Consider the following 20317-nt stretch of genomic DNA (forward strand, 5'->3'; position numbering starts at 1 on the left):
TGCCTGTGCCCACGCAACCACCTACGCACACCCAGTTTAATATTGAATATACTAAAATGTTTTCTATTCGAATATTTAATCTTCAAAAACTCGATTTGGTTTCCTCTCTAATTACAGCATCAAGTCACCATATCGCTCGAAAACTGTTTAATTATACGAAGGTATTATTACCTGAATTTCCTTTTTTTATTTTTTTGGTTGTTGTTGTTGTCCTTAATGGTAATCTCTCAGTCCGACAGTAATTCGTAAACGTCGTCACGTGATGCTGACGACCCCGTCTAATTTTGACGCTTATGTTCGCGTGTTAGGGAGTGGCGCACGTGCGCAATACTAAAATTCCAGTGAACCAAAAAAAAAAAACAACGTGTAAGCGAGTAGACAATTCATAATAGGCATTGTATGAACCATTAAATAACACACGCGTATTCCTTCTCTGCCACATGTTGAAACAAAGGAAGGAATATATGTTATATATTTTAAAAGGTACGTGAAACATTTTGATGCAAACGTAAAATAACTTCTGCTATTAATACAATTCCTGACGTGAAGTATCAGTTTATATTAATTGAGACAATGAAAGCAAATTTCTGGGTTTATAGACTCAAATAACACTTTAGAAAACTGAAATAGCATACTGTTGGAGACGGAGAGGCACATGTGTGTTGTTGGCCCGTGTATGATGATGGCTTGTTAATAATGCAACAATAATAATAATAATAATAATAGTAATAGTAATATTATATATTACATATTATATATTATATATATATGTATTTTGTTTTTCTACTTTCATTCCTTTCATCACTTTGCTGCTGTGAAATGTAAATTTCTCCACTGTGAGACTAATAAAGGCATATCCAATCCAATCCGATCCAATAGTAATAGTAATAGTAATAGTAATAGTAATAGTAATAGTAATAGTAATAGTAGAAAATCGTTTTACATTTTTGGGATACCTTCACGTTTAGAATACACACTGGCTAGCGTTTTTCGTTTTCTCGGGCTGCTCTGTATTTCCGATAATAGTTATATTTCAAAAATAATGGGAATACATCTACTAAAATGTCAAATATGATTTAGCACATTTCTCAAAAGCGTATAGTGCAACATAAGAGCAGGCCAAATCACCACCAAGCATCCCCACAACGCATTCAGCCGAGTAGGAAAAAAGACAAATCGAAGCAAAAAAGCAGTTCTTACTGTTGATAGTCGTGCTTGCAATAAAGTTTCCTTTCTCTGAAGTAGCAGCTGGTGATGAGAGGCTGTTGACACACCGTGCACTGCAAACACTCTTCGTGCCACGACGACTCGTTGACCCTCATCAGGAAGCGGTCAGAGATGGGTCGGTGGCACCCTTCACACACGGCCTGGTGGTGACAGTCTGTCCCTAAAAATCAAAGAAACAAAAAACATGAACAGCCCGTCCAGTTGCACGTGCATACAAGCACAGCGAATCATTGTTATTATTTTATTTTCAAGGCCAAATGCTTTCGCTCAACCATATAATTAAAAGAACGCCGCAAAATCAAAACAAAAATATATCTTAATTGCACGTGCATAAGAGGCAACGTTGTGCAATTATGTTTGCTTTGATTGCTTTTGTGGTTATTTTTTTTATATCCTGACTTACCGAGCATGACTCCCAACGCTTGTCCCGATCGTAGCGGATGCTCCTCTATTTTTATGCCGTCCAACATGATGCACGTGTCCAAATGTTACCTCTCGGTAAGTCGTTTTAATGACACGGGACCTGTTGCAAGATCCATAAGAAATCACAATCAAGTACTGTATATGCACACTTATACAAACACACTCCCATTAGGGCGCAGTCAGAGGGGAGAAAAGCGTCCGACAACTCGAGTCGCAAGGCAGCCGTGTTCGGAACCTGTTGAGCCGCCACAAGCACGACTTTCAGGGACACAAAAACAGCTCGCGTCGGTCGTGTGGAGATACCACACGGACAGAAAATGAAAGCAAAAAATACGAGCGCTCGCTGTCACCTGTGAAAATCAGAAGGGCCCGTATAGGTGTTGCTGGAGAGCCGAGCACGTCGGAACTGATTTGAGAATCCAATCAGAATTGGTCCAAGGGGAATACAACTGACAACGAATTCCAAAGACAGCAAAGTGGAGATGCCCCGGCACCAACTTTGGGAGCTTGCTTCCTTGCTTGCTAATGTTCGTTTCGCTGTTCAAGTCTCCCGTCGTGATTGAAGCGAGTCGATGGAACCTCCCACTTGTGCATGGATGGCTGCACTTTTTCACTCTCCGCTCGTCGACATTGGGGTGCGATTGGAGCACAGTGCAATGAATCCGCGCAGCCAAACTGCAACGCATTTCAATAGTATAACACAAAATAATGGTCAGCATGATCAGCATGGTCAGCGGTTCGTAGTCATTACCTAAACTACGTGTTTTAGAGAGATGGTTTAGTGTCTCATTTGTTCAGTTTTATGTATGTATGTATGTATGTATGTATGTATGTATGTATGTATGTATGTATGTATGTATGTATGTATGTATGTATGTATGTATGTAGTTAGTTAGTTAGTTAGTTAGTTAGTTAGTTAGTTAGTTAGTTAGTTAGTTAGTTAGTTAGTTAGTTAGTTAGTTAGTTAGTTAGTTAGTTAGTTAGTTTTTGGAGCTACTTTCCACTGGAAGCTGATGTCTCCTTTGAGCGGATGCACCTGGTGATCAGAGGTGATAACAGGAAGATCAAGCCATGGGAGACCGAAAAGCAAACATACAAAATTGCTGATATACATATAAGGATTAACAATAATAATGACAACAACAACAACAACAACAACAACAATAATAATAATAATAATAATAATAATAATAATAATAATAATAATAATAATAATAATAATAATAATAATAATAATAATAATAATACGTCTGTGTAAGCTCTCAGTCGTACAGGAGTGGTCCATCGAAGAAAAGGTTTCTTCAGCCGTCATCTGTACTTCTCTCTCTCTCTCTGAAGTACAGATGACGGCTGAAGAAACCTTTTCACCAATAATAATAATAATAATAATAATAATAATAATAATAATAATAATAATAATAATAATAATAATAATAATAATAATAATAATAATAATAATACGATTGATTGGAGGCTCATTACAGGTTGTTTTACTCGTTTACAGAAATTAAACACAGTTGTTACCACATGGGTAAGTGTGAATACATTTTATCCACAAAACGTCAAGCACGTGCAGGTCAGTTACTCCCACAACATGAAAGGTAAAAATGATGGACGACGTCGATTTCCGTTTTTCTAAGACAAATGCATGTATGAAAAGAAACCTAAAATTCCCTTCGGTTTCTGATTATCATGCAAATCTTTATATTGTTTTATGTCTTTGCATACACCGTTTATTGCTTAAAGACAAAATCATGCCATTGCATACAATGCAACGTTTATGTTGCTGCAGGACGAATAGAGCAAACATTATACATACAACAACTAATAATAATAATAATAATAATAATAATAATAATAATAATAATAATAATAATAATAATAATAATAATCGAATACACACAATAAACTAGGAATTCCACAAGCCTTTATGAGTAAGCAGGATAAATTAGGTGTATGTTGCAATTTTCGAGGCCTTTGCATTCTGGCGGTGACCTGGAGCATCCAAGTGGAGCAGATTTGTGCGCGCGTCCCCTGCTGTTTACCACAAGAATTTCAGGACTGGGATGAGGGGAATGCATGAAGATTCTGGAATGGTTTAATAAGAACGCGCACGTGTTAATGAATTCGATGTCAGGTGCAGATGACACCTGGCAGTCACAACGTCGACTCCCTTATTTCCGAATTTGTTGACAGTTGGGGGTCGATTTCAACCTTCTTAGTTTATTAGATTATAGTGCCAGTGGACAGCAATATGACCGTTATCAATACGTTTCAATCAATACACTTACAGCCATTCTACTCTGCGGGGTCATTGTGTAAACGGGATCTCGAATTCAATAAATCAATCATGTTTTAATGAGACCCTGCTTGGAAGGCCCACGCTCATTTTAAACAAGACTGGAGGGAGGGAACAACATGTCGCCGCAGCACCTGCAGGTGTGGGGAAACACAAGTGCTTGCTAAAGTTGAACCAGAAATTCTGTAAGCAGCCACAGCAACAGTTATGCTACGTGCAACCACAAGGTAAGATCATGTGTCCAGGTCGTTTGTACAAAGTGGCAGTGTCCACCCACACGTGTAGGGGAATAATTTAATGTCAAAACACAAGCATGAAGTGGCTTGTCTAATGAGAAACTGGTCTGGTTAAAATGATAATTTAAACCTGGCTGCTAAATGCAAAGTTCAGGTCATGCATTGTTTTAAGAAAACTTGTCACCAACGAACGATGATTTTAAATTTTATATTTGATTAAGGAAATTGGCGATCGATTAACAATAAACTATACGAATAACCACCTATATAAATGCACGTATAGAAAAGTATAGAGAATACGTTGCAAAAGATGTACTCTGTAATGTAACAACGCAATGGCCCGGGGCTATTGAAAAAGAAAACACCAACAAACAATCGTATCCTGTAGTCGTTTTGAATCATCAGTTCATTTATTTTTTTAAATGAAATACAGTAAAGGGATTCGTGTCCACAAAAGAGAAAGCAAGCATCGTTGAACCATTCATTATGAAGATAAAGACATGAACTTTGTTCGAACTCGCTATGCATTTTAAAGATTTTGCCACTAAAACGCTTTGTCATAATTTAGTTGTTTGCCCAAAATATTTTTAAAGCTTCCAAGACTTATCAATTTAAATCGTAATTTAAATCGTATATTGTATATGTTTAGTATAGTATAGTATAGTATATAGTATATAGTATAGTACTTTTTGCATTTTTTTTTACTATAGAAGATATCTGTCAAATTTGGTTCCGCACGCCAATCGCATCATCGGTTCGCTTTCAGCCGAATTTTCAGTGGCGCTCGAAGAAAAAAAAAAAAGGAAACTTGGTTCGTTTGAGTTGATAAAATACAATACGGATAGTTTAAAAAAAAACGAATAAATAGGATCAGTTGCTGAAAAGGCAACTTGGTGTCCTCTTTTCGTTATGCTCCATCGTTCTGCCTTGATTCTCCAGAAACGCATCATCCTTCATCAGAATCAGTCTCAGAATCATCTTCATTGCCAAGGATGTAGAACACACAAGGAATTTGTTTCCGGTCGAACACGCTGCACTCGTATCATTGGACCGAGACACCTTCAGTTCAAAATGATCACCGTCCACGGATTAGGAAAAATAAACTCCAACCTGCACCTCGAGCGACATTTCCTTTATTTTTATGTTTTTTTTTCCAACAGTTTGTTGTAAACCGAGTAGGCTTTCAAATCAAACGCGGTATCACACGTTCTGTGTTTTCGTTTGTTCATTTCATTTGTGTTCACAAAGCACACTCACTCACCCACGAGCTTTACATGCGAAATAATTTAAGATCGACCTAAAAAAAAGTAAATTCTTAAATTGACTTTACATTGATAACCAATGTTTAACAGAATTTACCACGAAGCCTACATTCAAGGCAGGCTGTTTAAGTCGAAACCAACAGAAAAGTGCACTCAAATATCAACTAAAAAACAAAATGTTGCTTTTCCAAACTTTTTATGATATTAATGGAAATGAAGGTGCCCGCTCTTCGTCATACATGGTGTGCTATAAAGTTGTTGACTATCAAAAATACTTTTTGATAATAATTATATACTTAGCTAAGTGTGTTTTCCTTTTTAATCACTAATTTATTCAAACCCCCAAAATAACCCATCTTGATAAAGCTATTCGATAATTGGGTAATCTGATGACAATAACTGCCTTCAACTCTAATTTCATTTGACAAGATAATTTTGAAGCGCATAACCTGACGTGTGAATTACAACATTGCCACCTGTTGGGAGAACGTGGATAATACAACACATTGTCCTCCCAGTAAAACGTCTGACCCTGAGAAGGCTGCGCTGATTATTCTTTGTCAAAACGTAAACAACAGAATAGAAGCAGTGCAAACCCAAAATTGTGTTAGGATCTAATTCCCCCGCAATATTCAGGTATTTCTTATGAGGACAAGACGTTTGTTTTCCCTCAGAAAGAACAAGAACAAGAACAACAAGAACAACAACAACAACAACAACAACAACAACAACAATAATAATAATAATAATAATAATAATAATAATAATAATAATAATAATAATAATAATAATACATTGAAACATATTGTTTAATTTGGGTAGTTTCGAAAATGAAGAAGACCAATAATATTAATGTTTTATAGGTCTGTAAATTATAAATCATGTATAGTTACAATTGGCCGGTCAACATGAGACATGGCAGTATGATACAGGAAGCATCAAAATTACATTGATTCTATAATATAGTGAGTATATAATAAAATCCTAATTCTAATTTCTCACATACTGTATTCACATTTCAGTCAACAGTGTTAATTATTTCTAAATGTATGAAATGCTAAGTGATTTATACTTTTTGTCATATAAGTAGAAACACATCATATAAAATATGATGATATGATAAAAACCTGAATATGTATAAATAAAATTGAAATCATGTTCTGCCGCTTTTTGGTTTTATGAGTTAATGCCTCAGATGCTGAAATATTCACAATCAAAGTCATATTTTCAAAACGTAATGACAATTTTAAATGTTATGCTATGATAGCAAGTGCAATCCCAAAATGAATACATTGATTTCATGGCAGTGCAGTCAAATAGTCATCTGAATGATGTTTCTCAAACTAATATGGGAAAAAAATAACAGACCACGGTGACGGCTTTGGGGTTGTTAATAGCAACGACATTATTGGAAATGTTGGTCGAACAGTGAAATTCACTTCTTCCCTAACAATAGAGACCAACGTGCATTATGGTAAGGACATGCACAACAGCTCAACTACTACATGATTTGTACCATTTGCATGCGTTTTCTCTTTAAACTGGTACTATTAAGGGCATAAACGAGACAAATTCCAAATTATACTTAGAACAACAGTGAGGAGCGAGTTACACTACAGTGGGAAATATATGCACTTTTTATGACATAAAAACATATATGCATCCTTTTGAAATAAAATGAAGCAAAAAAAACAAGCAAACAAGGATAAAAAGAACCCTTTTGCTCTTTGCTAGTGTGTGTTTGCAAAATGGCTGCCACATCTGCCACTTCAGACTATCGGACTTTCCGTGTCCAGTTTTATCAGAACATAACGTGTAACGATGCTCCCACCAGTGGCAATAACAGTGCCGTCAGCTTGTATGACACAAAACGACTATTTTGTATTAGAAAACACAATAAAGACATTTAGGAATTTGTGTCAGTTTTTATGGATCAGGAATATTAAGCATTAGGTTAAAAGACAAAGAAAAGATATACACGTTCATTAGCACCTCATGAAAACACTGCGGTGCAAATTATCACATTTAAATTGGGACACGTGAAGATAATTTGGTATTAAAATATTACTTTGTAATTTTTAATTCTTTTTTTCACCTCGACAAATTAATCTTTCATTAACCATCCATGAACATTCAAATTGCATGTGAATAATCAGCTGGGCAATTATCTCTGTATTCTTCAGCAGGCCTAAGGATTTTACGGGACAATCATTTCCGGTAGTATCTCGTTTCTGTGAGATTATCTTTACGGTACTGAAAGATCGTTGTTTCCCATAATAATCATAGTGTATTGCAAGCTCGACTATGCCTGATCAAATCTCTCCTCTCTGATCAATGCAATTTCACTGTGTCTGTATATGTGGTGTAAATGTATACTTTCATTTTGTAACGTGGTGGCTCTGGTGGTGCTTGGGCAGGAAGGATTATGTGCGCATTCAGGTTGCTATTTTGTCTAAATGTTGAGAAAGTGTGTGGATGACGTATTGAGTTGGCGGTGAAAACGACATGGAAAGGTCTATTACTTACCACATTTTGGTAATGCGAATGCCAGTTGGATTTTTCCGACAAATCCACCGTAGAAGGGTGTATGACTGAGATCACATGTGATGTATGCACAAAACACGAAAGATATCCGGGGGAACAATTCAAAGGCAAAGATTGAAGTCAGACTTTAGATCTAAAACACAGGTGTCACACTTAAGCCATGGGGGCCAGACCCGCCCTGTCACAATATTTTATGTGGCCTGCGAAAGCATTGTTGAGATTATGCAATGATTTTGTTACCCTGTTAACATGCACTAAAAGAATAATTGAATAAACTATGATATATCGATTTGACAAATTTCAAAACTGCTAATCCATCAATTTGTTGTGTACAAGAAACAATATCTAAACATATATTTAGCTCCACCTCCGTAACGGCCCTCCAATGGTAGACTTAAATCTGAAGTGACCGGGGATAAAAATGAGTTTGACACCCCTGATATAAAGGCTAATCACAATGTGCAATAGTATGTAACTGTCTTATTCTACAATTTACAAGTTGAAGAGATGATAACTTGAGGAATAAAACATTCATCACTAGGTGTAGTAATACCAATGTTAATTGTCGGTAGTACAAACAATGAGGTGTGTGAATATATATATATATATATATATATATATAAAATGAGTTTTATATATATATATATATATATATATATATATATATATATATATATATATATATATATATATATATATATATATATATATATATATATATATATATAAATGATTACCAGTGTGAGACTGAAAAAATACGGACTGAGATTTTGTGGTATGCTGCATTCATGATCCCATCTGAGTACAATAAAAGTGTTCAACACCTTATTTTGATCCATTTATTTCATTGAATAAACCTGGAGTTCAAGGCCGTGGATGAACTTATTGTTAATGCATAGTTTTTAAAAGTTTAAATAATATATGCATTTGAGTATCTATCCATATCTGTTTACGGATCCCAAAATTAGTTCCTGTGATATCCCATTTGGGTATGATGATGATCAGTCTAGTTCTGGAATTCTGTGTTTCTTAACTCTCAGCTGTAGCTGTCATGCTACAAGTTATTTATTTATTTATTTATTTATTTATTTATTTATTTATTTATTTATGTATTTTTATTTACCAACACCGCTGTCACTATACTTCAAGTGCACACCTGATTGTCAAACAAGCCTCGATCTGGACAAATCAGGAAAGACCGGCAGCTGGATGATTACAGACAAAATGGACCTGTGGGCTCCAAATATCTCAAAGTTACACACCCCAATTGTAATTTGACTTTCTCTGACTGCTGATGAGTGCCATAAGAATCTAAAATCTCCATATGAAAACATGCATCGCAAAGGTGTTAAGAGGGAGGGCCACACTGAATTAAAGCAGGGCTGTGCTTATTGAAGACTGGTAAAATATTGAAAAACAATGGATCATGCATCGACACTGGGAAAAAATGTAAGTCTTTGACTCTTTATATCATCAACATATTTGTAGCTTCTTTCAGCATGATTATGTTTTCTTGCAGATTTGTTTCTATTTTTTTGGGTGGAATAAAACCAATTCACGAACACAAGCTACAACAGCAACACAAGTTGTTGAGATCCTATTTTAAACGTATAGCAAACGTTTACGTATAGCAAATAATGTCAGTGCTCAGTTTTGTTTTTAATGAACAATATTGATTTTCTCAAAATTTTACTTTTTTAATCCACCTGGTTGAGGCAGAGGGTCATCCCACACTGACAATAAATAGCAAAGGTCGTATAGCTAAATCGGAACACAAAATATTGGAAACATTGCCTTTTTCCCCGTCACAGTGTTACACTGTGACAAAATAAATCAACAATAATAAAGGAACAGCTTTGATACAGATTCTGTATTGAATATCAAATGGTCATGCAGCTGTATCTAATGTGGCTCTGTTCGATTAAAATTCAGAGATTATTGATGATAAACATATACTGTTGTGTGTTTGGAAAATCATCTCATACCAAATGGCTGAAAAATATAAAATCAAAATCATTTTAAGAGAATGTGTTGCAATGACAACAGGATGCTGCATACATGCTGCATACATATTTTGCATCAAAGTATACAGTACTCATCCACCCATATGAATTTAAGTATATTATAAGAGTAGGGACCTATCATAGCTGTGTCCGGCGCCACCAGGTCTGGACATTAGGGATATATAAATGGGGGCCGATACGACCAGTCAGACTTTAGTTCGCTGACGAAGCCTCTTGGATAGGAGGCGAAACGTCCGAAACCTTCACTTTTGTACAGATGACGGCTGAAGAAACCTTCTCATCGATATATTATAAGAAGGTCGCATTCATTCAGATTTTTCACAGCTGTTTGTATCTGATGGTGACGATCAAGACAACATCTGTCACAGACTCAGGCTATTTCTAATCCATCCAGAACATTAGGCAGAGGACGAAAAACCCATCACGCCCTAAGAGTGGTGCTCAGCTCACAATGTGCTCGCCACAGCTATGACTGGCTTCAAGTTCAAAATGAGAGAAGAATAGGACCAAGCTGATTGTTACAGATAGATTTCTCCTACGAGTGGAGTAAGCTAGGGTGAGGACTGTGAGAAAAAAAAGAAACAAACAAACAAAAAAAGGAAAAAAAAACTAAGGCTAACTGAAGTTATGAGGGCAGAGCGCCTCAGGCAAGAGACTGCAGCTTTGAACTCAAGGTCCAACACAGCTTATTGAGGTCAAGATCTGGCTAGCACTAAGCAGAAATAACATAACTCTAAACTGGAAACAACCAGCATTTAAACCCATCGTATTTTTTTATTTCTTTTTACTTGATATGAAAGATAGTCACTGGGCGAATCTAAATGTGATTTCAACAATAAATATAAAAGAAATGAACAGTGTCCAAGAGAGAGTTTTACTAGTGTAATTTGCATGGTCATGTAGATATCCCCACCTTGGTGCATTACAGAAGACAATAATCTTGTGTCAAAATATACATATTCAAGAATAAAAAACAAAAACAACATTTTAAGCAGTTTCGGTGATTAGGCCACTGATTTAAATACATTTTCTATGCTTTTTCAACTCCCCCCGACACAAAATGCTCCTCGTTCTACATTATTATGACTATTATTATTCACAAAAAGAGCCACTTCCAAATTTTGAAAACAAAATGTCATATCTGAAATTCCTATCTGGCAATGGATGTTTCCAGTTTTCAATTGACACAGCGGTGTCCGTGACTGCACCCCAGAGATGTGTTTAGCCAGTATTCTAAGTTTAGGAATGTCTCTGGATGTTTCCATTCCTGAGTTTATGCGCCTAGTTACCAGCCGGTCAACCTTGTGGCCCTGTGAACTGACCCTGTCCTCCCTACGTGGTTTGAAAGAAAAAGAAACCCAGCTCTCAGGGGAGAGGTCCGACTAACAAGAAAACTGCTGGCCCGAATCTCTCAGAAGTGCTGTTTTCCCATTGGACCACTTTCAGCTTAATAAACATCTTAACCAGCCAGAGGTCCCACGGGAGCTGCTGGGAAATCCTCTGGGCAGCCAGAGCTCAGGAGCTGGACCTTTATTATATCCAGGTGGCTGTTAAAAATGCTGGCCTACCATTAATGTCAAATAAAATGCAAGTGGCACCTTTGAGGGTGGACGGGGTCAGCACACCTGTCTATGGACAAAAGCTATTCTGGCACTCTCATGTCCACATAGATGGAGGTCACAGTTTCACTGTGCTTTGTCACACCAAGTCCAGTGCCTAATGAAAATCAACAGAGTTACTAGTACATTTGCTTTTGCCACCGCCAATTGTGCCGTTGAATCGAGGAATGCTGTTGAAATGCCTCCCCCTCCCAATGAGGGCACTTCCTGTTTGTTTCTGTTCACTCCAATCCTACTGTATGTGCACAGTGGCTGATCTGGACTGGAGCGAAGAGGTCTAATTGTACTCCAGGTTGTGGAAAGACCCACAAGGTGATCAAGTGCTTTGATCAGACTTGAAAGGATTAAACTGATTTCTGTGTAACAGGCGGCAAAGGCGGGGTAATAGATGCTTGTTGGTCATTTGACAAACATCTTCGAGGGGGATACAGGGAGAGATGAAGGGAGAGATCATCTCACACCCGACTACATCCCCGCTTAGTTAGAATAATTTGACTCACATGTGGTGGCCGCAGCATGGCAAGGAGAGTGTGGAGCCTGCGCAGGGGAGGAGGGTTCAGTGTTCTGGGAGATCACTCATGTAACCTCACATTTGATGTGTAGTTGGAGTTCAGCCAGGAGGCTTGTTGAGGTGGTGGTGGAGCGACGACCATGCGGCTAACCTCTCAGTGGTGAAAATACTGATGTTGTGCTGAATGATATTGCAATGCAAATGGAGAAGCAAGTGTCTTCATGACTCAAATGGATTGCTAGCTATTGTCTCTGGACGCTTCATAACATGTTTACATCATGAATATTGTGCAGTGGCGAGCAGTGCACCTGGGCCTACAGTAGTGCTACGTCTGAAACAATCCAAGCCTTATGAACTATTTTATGACTTTACAACCTTTACTACAGTTGTGACTGCAACTCATCTAAAATGTGTGGTGTCATTCACTACATGTCCACTAGAGGGTACCATTAGCCAGGAAATGAGGCCTGCGAGAAGGCGCCAACTTCAAATCTGATTGGTTTAATGAAACAACAATGCTTGCTTTATGCTACAGGACCCACAGAACTGATTGTGAAGGTGTCCAGGTTGATTTCTGACTCTGGTAACAAATGATGGCTGAAATTTGATTGTTTAAATGCTTAAATACGAAAACACACAGCTGGAAGCAGCAAAACAGGGGAAAAACAATGAAAGGAAGCGGAGAGATAATTTGGAATTATTTAATAAGAATTCATGGACAAAATATAATTCACATCAGTCTGTGATTCTGATATTTTTAGGCCAGCAGAGAAGACCTTGTACGTTCTGACGGTCTACCACTGTTATTGTGTGAATCCTCAGACTTTGAGACTTCGTTTCGTATATGTTAGTGTTTTTCTCAGCCCAAACACTCATTTCTGAAATAGCATTTTCTTATGAATGCAATGATAAAATGGAGTGTGTGAAAGCATGTACTGTACAAGAGTCCTTCTGCACTTGGCTTCCATATATGTGCTCACAACCATAAGAGGATATACAGTAGTTGCATGGAACCTGGAGATTGCCAGAGATGTTTGAAATGCTGCACATGTTGCACTTTTCAATCTCGTAATGAAGCTCAGTTTAATTCTTTACAGTCATTATTTTGACCCAGCAATTGTGTTTTGTGATTTTCTTTGGGAAGGCTGAAGAATTGATCCTGCTCAGCATTTTTTTATGTTGAGTGAAGTTAAAGTCAACCGAGTGTGAAATTTTGAACTTGTTGGTTTAGGAGACACAGTTAAATTTTGGCACTGACAGCAGGAAGTATTCCATTTCCATTTGAAGGAGGTGACACTGATTAACAGAGACCAATTCCCTTTTCTGGTGCTAATTATGTCTAATTGTTTGGCAGTAGTTCAACTCTATAGATTTGGGCTATGGAGTTGGGATTTCTGAAACATATAGATTTGTGGGAGCGATGCTAGTCTACTTCCTGATGACAGTTATAATGCCATTGAGCTAGGCAGTCCCACACAATTACAACAACTGGGATTTCTATCTCATCCTGTATTGGGTGAGTATTTTCCACCGCCACACGTGAAGCGACGATAAAACCGTAAAAGGCAAGCTCAAACTGCAGTGTTCAGTGGCATCTGTGTGATTTGCTGCTGCATCACCTGCTTGTGAGTTTGAGAGCTGTGTTTCATATCTCGTCAGGACCTGTTTTGACAGGTGTTCTGCCTTTCCTCCTTCACCTCTATCTGTCTCTGATCCCCCAGGCGCAGGGGGGAAACAGGGTTGTCAGAGGGAGAGTGGCAGACTAAGCCCGTCTTAACACAGCATCTCAAACCACCTCATAAATACGGGCTTCCTTTTCCAATTTCCAAGCAGCCCATCCACCTCTATCTACATGCTTACACACCGCACCGTGTCATGCGCACGGGTGTGAGTGTAAAAATGACCACAGGACATCTGGCATTCTCACAGAGGGTGGAGCTTTGATGTGCTGCTGTCCATTTCAGCTCAGCTTCATTTAGCTCAAACCCTTTAAAACAGTACGCTGGCCACTGGGCTTCAAGTATGCCGGGTGGGTCAGAGAATGCAAAGAAACTTTAAAGGATCCCCTAAAGAGATCTACCAGTTGTGAAACATGCAACAGCCTTTGATTATTTTTTGGGTCTTTCAATTTCTCATCAGAAGGAGCACACACTCGTACACATATCTACACACATCTATCTTAATTTCCAAGGGTGCTCCAAAATTCATTTTTTGACTTATCTTAAATGTCCGATTTAAAAATAGAAGCCATCTGTGGCAGTTTTCACTTCTTACTTCTTTTTTATAGGTTTTACTCGGCATGTGGTTGTGTGAAAACATGCCTATCTGAAGACACGTCTTGTTTCCGCAGGCAGTATGATTTGTATGTATGTATGATTTGTTTGTGACCTGAATGCACTGTCACACCTTTTCCAGTGGGAGGCCATGCAACAGACACAAAATAATCTTATACACACGCAGCACTTGCAAAATATTGACATTAATTAAGTAATTGAAGTCACCACCCGAGACAGAAAAAGACTGGAGCGCATGGTCAAGAGGGCCAGTTCTGTACTGGACTGCTCCCTGGAATCTCTGGAGGAGGTGGGCAACAGACAGACACGAGGTACCTCCTCCCACACCCTCCTGCCTACCCTGACAGCACATGGTCGCTCCTACAGCCACACTGTTACACCTGCGAGAAGGATATATATATATATATATATATATATATATATATATATATATATATATATATATATATATATAGTGTGGTATATATACCTCCCGCATCTATATAAATCTCTGTTTTACAAACAAATGGGAATAACATTTCCAGTTTGTATATGAACTGAATTATTATGCATGCAACATACTCATGGATATATATATTTATATAAATATATATATTTTGGCTTGGCTATATATATATATATATATATATATATATATATATATATATATATATATATATATATATATATATATATATATATATATATATATATATATATATATATATATATATACAGTAAAGTCTCGTTATATCGATATCGCATATATCGATAGTCCCGGTTATATCGATACTATTTCTATGCACGCACGGAGAAAATTACATGCAAACAGGGTCGGATATATCGATATTTTTTCGGACTCCCTTGAATATCGATATAACGAGACTTTACTGTATATATATATATATATATATATATATATAGTGTGGTATATATACCTCCCGCATCGATTATTGCAACGCACTTCTCTTCGGTATCAACCAGAAATTTCTCCATAAACTCCAACTCGTCCAAAATTCTTCAGCCCGGATCATCACTAGAACCCCCTCCTTTCACCATATCACCCCTGTCCTCCAGCAACTCCACTGGCTCCCTGTTAAACATCGTATCGAATTCAAAATACTTCTGTTTACATTCAAAGCCATCCATAACCTTGCCCCTCCTTATCTTTCTGACCTGCTTCAAATCTCTGTTCCCTCTCGGTCCCTCAGAGCTTCATCCTCCCTTCACCTCTATGTGCCCTGTGCCCATCTCACCACGATGGGTTGCAGAGCTTTCAGCCGCTCTGCTCCCAAACTCTGGAATTCTCTTCCACCCAACATTCGCAATATTGACTCCCTCCCTATTTTCAAGGCTCACCTCAAAACCCACTTGTTTAAAATTGCTTTCAATGTATAGTTCTATCTGCTATTTTATTATGTATCATTTTACTTATGGTTTTATTGTTATGTGCTTTGTTTTATTGTTTTTATTGTAAAGTGTCCTTGGGTGTTTTGAAAGGCGCTTGAAATAAAATGTATATATATATATATATATATATATATATATATATATATATATATATATATATATATATATATATATATATATATATATATATATATATATATATATATATATATATATATATATAAGAAGTCCAAGATGGCGCCCGAGTAGGCCGCCTCAGCAAGTGCTCTCATGAGCCTTGCTTTTTTTGGTTGTTTTTGTCTTGTTTTGTGTTTTCTTTTGTCACTTTGTGTTGTTGTGCATCATGTGGAACGGATACAGATTGTTTTTCAGCATTTTTGACCACGACATTCATCAAGGAGGAGACTGTGCTGAGCGGTTGCGCCTTTTCGGCAGCATGGATATGGCAGTATTGTTTTTGAATGGGAGGAATGTCGGAGCCATTCGACTGCCATCGCTGGACACCAAAGGGGCCATAGTGCTTTTTTGCGCCTGTAATGGGCAGCATCTTCACAGCCCCGCTTTGTTCAGTGGAAGGTCAGTGCTGTTGGCAGTCTGCGGCTGGATGGATGCATGGCTTGAGGAACCCACGATAAGAAAGGAGCGTCAGCGCAGAGAGCCGGTGCATATGTGGAACTGTTGCGGCTTGGAATTGAAGCAGATTTATGTGGAACAGGAGATGTGAGACAATCTCTTTTCGTCAATGGATGCTACAGCTGCGTGTTTGCTTTCAACATTTAGCTTGTAGTCGACGTGCACATTCCACTATGATGTCCCTGATCCACTGGTGGAAAGACGCTTTGATCCTCTCCTCTTCCATCTAGAACTGCTTCATGTCATCACAAAGAGGGTACAGCAAGTCCTGAAGAATGAATGTCTCTCTGTGTCTTTGTTTTGTCATGTTGTCTCCATGCTGTCATATTATTTGTTATTTAGTTTTTTTTTGTTATTTTGACTTCAAGACGGCGCCGCGAGAGTGGCTGCCTTTCCAGCATCTCATGTATTTTGTTTTTCTACTTTCATTCCTTTCATCACTTTTCTGCTGTGAAATGTAAATTTCTCCACTGTGAGACTAATAAAGGCATATTCAATCCAATCCAATCCAATCCAATCCAATCCAATCCAACCCAATATATATATATATATATATATATATATATATATATATATATATATATATATATATATATATATATATATATATATATATATATATATATATATATATATATATATATATATATATATATATATATATATTGTGATATCATGAGCTCTCAGCGGGACAAGAAGTGCAATGGACGACAGGTTTGGATACAAACAAAAGGTTTTAATCAAGGGTTCCAGGGGGAATTCACAAGCAACAAAGGTTTGAATAGTGTCTCTTCCAATACTTATCAAAATTAAGTCTCTTCTGATACTTAAATCCAAATCAAGTCTCTTCTGATACTTAAATCCAAATCAAGTCTCTTCTGCTACTTAAATCCAAATAAAGTCTCTTCTGATACTTAAATCCAAATAAAATCTCTTCTGAGGTAAAAACTGAAGACGGGGTTCTTTACAAGAGTCTCTAGGCCTCACCCCTCTTGACGTCCTCGTCATGTAGCCTAGCCACCTTAGCTAGGTTCAAATCCAGTGTCCAGTCGTGTGGTCCCAACTGGCAATGAGTTCCACGCAGCAATCAACTTCTCAACAGAGCACAGCAATCGAGCTTGTCTTTCCCCAAGCTGCACACTCAGACGCTCTCTGCCTTAAGAGCCCTGCTTTTCAATCAAGCCCTGATCAGCTGCAGGTGTGTGGGTTTAATTGCTGCCTTCCACCAGGTGGGGCCAAGACTCTCTCTGGGTGGAGCCATCTTAGGGGGATGTATTTGCCCTCCAGGACACAGCCTCTCGTGACATCACACATCCCCCCCCCCCCCTTGAGACCGACGTCCTCGGCGGGGTGAAGGATGCGAAACAGGCCAGGAAGGCCTCCCTTCGGGAGAGGGCATCCGCATTGCCCTGGCGCTTGCCAGCCCTGTGGACCACAGAGAAGTTAAAGGCCTGCAGACTCAAGAACCACCTTGTTACTCTGCTGTTGGTCTCCTTGTTCCTGGCCATCCATTGGAGAGGAGCATGATCAGAGACCACTGTTAAACGTCTTCCCAGGAGATAGAAGCACAATGACTCCAGCGCCCATGTAATGGCAAGGCACTCCTTCTCCACTGTGGAATAATTCTTTTCCCTGGACAACAGCTTCCTGCTAAGGTACAGGATGGGATGTTCCTCTCCTCCATGTACTTGCGAGAGTACAGCCCCCAGACCAACTTCTGATGCATCCGCTTGCACCATGAAGTCCTTGCTGAAGTCCTGTGCCACAAGGATCGAGCTGGAACATAGCGCCTGTTTTAGATTGGCGAAGGCCATTTCGGCCTCTGGGCTCCATTTCACCAATCGGGAGTGTTTTTTGGTCGTCAATTCTGTCATGGGGGCTGCTATAGTAGCAAAGTCAGCGATAAAGCGTCTATAGTAGCCAGCCATGCCTAAGAACGACCTCACCTGCTTCTTGGTAAGGGGTTGGGGCCAATCTTGTATAGCCCGTAGTTTTGCTTCTTGAGGCTTCACCAGCCCCCGTCCTATAGTGTAGCCCAGGTAGTTGGTCTCGCCAAATGCCAACCTGCACTTTTTCGGGTTCGCTGTGAGACCTGCTTTTCTGAGGGAGTCAATCACAGCTTGCACTCGGGGTAAGTGACTCTCCCAGTCGGGACTCTGTATGACGACATCATCTAAGTATGCTGCTGCGTACCTCTTGTGGGGGGTGAGAATCCGGTCCATTAGGCGTTGAAACGTGGCGGGTGCTCCATGGAGACCAAACGGGAGCCTGGTGTTTTGGTAGAGCCCCTCAGGTATGGCGAAGGCTGTCTTCTCCTTTGATGCCGGGGTCAGGGGCACCTGCCAATAACCCTTTGTGAGGTCAAGAGTGGTGATGAAACGTGCCTGTCCCAGGGAGTCAATAAGATCATCAACACGAGGCATCGGGTACGCATCAAATTCAGACACCTCATTCAACTTCCGATAGTCGTTGCAGAATCGTATTGACCCGTCTGGCTTGGGAACAAACACGATCGGACTTGCCCAGGCACTTTAGGACTCCTCAATTACTCCAAGTTCCAGCATCTTCCGTATCTCCTCTTGAATAGCTGCCTTACGGGCCTCCGGCACCCGGTATGGACGTTGGTGGACTATTTTTCCAGGTGTGGTGTGTATCTCGTGTTGCACCACGTCCGTGTGTCCAGGTATGGAGGAGAAGACGTCTTGGTTGCGCTCAACCAATTTGAGGGTCATCTGGCGTTGGTGTGGGGACAAATTTGGACTCGTCTGGACGTCTTCTCTGGCCGGTTCCTTCGCCTCGCTGGGGGGTAGGCAACTAAACAGCGCCTCTCTGGCATGCCATTTCTTTAGGCGGTTAACGTGATAAATCTGCTCCGGTTTCCTCTTACCAGGTTGCCTCACCTTGTAGTTTACCTCCCCCACGCGTTCGATGACCTCAAAGGGCCCCTGCCACAATGCCAGGAACTTGCACTCCACGGTTGGTACCAAGACCAGCACTCGGTCCCCTGGCTTGAACTCTCGAGGCTGGGCAGGTCTATTGTAGAAGGCTTGCTGCTGTCGTTGGGCCGCTTCCATGTGTTCTCGCACTATGGGGTAAATGGCCTTCATCCTTTCCCGCATGTCCCCCACATGCTCGATGAGGGTATGTTGTCGGCACGGCTGCTCTTCCCAAGCCTCTTTGGAGATATCCAGCAGTCCCCGGGGCCTGTAAGAGTACAACAACTCAAAGGGTGAGAAACTGGTAGAAGACTGTGGTACCTCCCTCACGGCAAACAGCAAGTATGGGAGCAGTTGATCCCAGTTTCGGCCATCTTCTTTGATAACTTTCCTCATCATGGCCTTGAGTGTTTTGTTGAATCGCTCTACCAATCCATCTGTCTGTGGGTGGTAGATGGAGGTTCTCAGCTACTTGACCTTGAGCAGGGCACACAGGTCTTTCATGACCTTGGACATAAAGGGGGTTCCCTGGTCGGTCAGTATCTCCTTTGGGATCCCTACCCGGCTGGCGAGAGCAAACAGTTCCTTTGCGATCTGCTTTGTGGTAGCCTTTCTGAGGGGGACAGCTTCTGGGAACCGGGTGGCATAATCCATCATTACTAAAATATACTGGTGTCCCCTAGCACTTTTTGGTAGGGGTCCGACTATGTCCAGCCCAAGCCTCTGAAAAGGGGTCTCAATGATGGGTAAGGGAATTAGCGGGTTTCTGTATGTGGGCTTGGGCGCCACCTGTTGGCACTCGGGGCAAGAACGACAATAGTTATCCACATCCTTGTGCACCCCTGGCCAGAAGAACCGTTGCAAGATTCTCTCTTTTGTCTTTTCCACCACTAGGTGTCCCCCTAGCAGGTGTGTGTGTG

At 39.7% G+C, this 20317-nt stretch overlaps 1 protein-coding gene across 2 annotated transcripts in view; it reads right to left on the reverse strand.

Moving 5' to 3' along the window:
- The window catches only part of lmx1bb (LIM homeobox transcription factor 1, beta b), a 58142-nt gene extending 55876 nt beyond the window's left edge, over window positions 1–2266 (reverse strand). Inside the window, exons 1-3 of one of the 2 annotated variants that reach the window (XM_088994622.1) lie at window positions 2001–2266; window positions 1631–1750; window positions 1201–1387 (exon numbers count right to left, since the gene is read on the reverse strand). In XM_088994622.1, coding sequence (XP_088850748.1) covers window positions 1201–1387; window positions 1631–1697 — 254 coding nt within the window. In that variant the 5' untranslated portion in view covers window positions 1698–1750; window positions 2001–2266. The remainder of the gene's footprint in view (window positions 1–1200; window positions 1388–1630; window positions 1751–2000) is intronic. The other variant, XM_088994621.1, reaches the window with a different exon arrangement.
- Between the last annotated feature and the right edge of the window lie 18051 nt (window positions 2267–20317).

Source organism: Hippocampus bargibanti, linkage group LG04 (assembly GCF_051943395.1).
Source record: "Hippocampus bargibanti isolate YZ-2025 linkage group LG04, ASM5194339v1, whole genome shotgun sequence".
NCBI lineage: Eukaryota > Metazoa > Chordata > Actinopteri > Syngnathiformes > Syngnathidae > Hippocampus > Hippocampus bargibanti.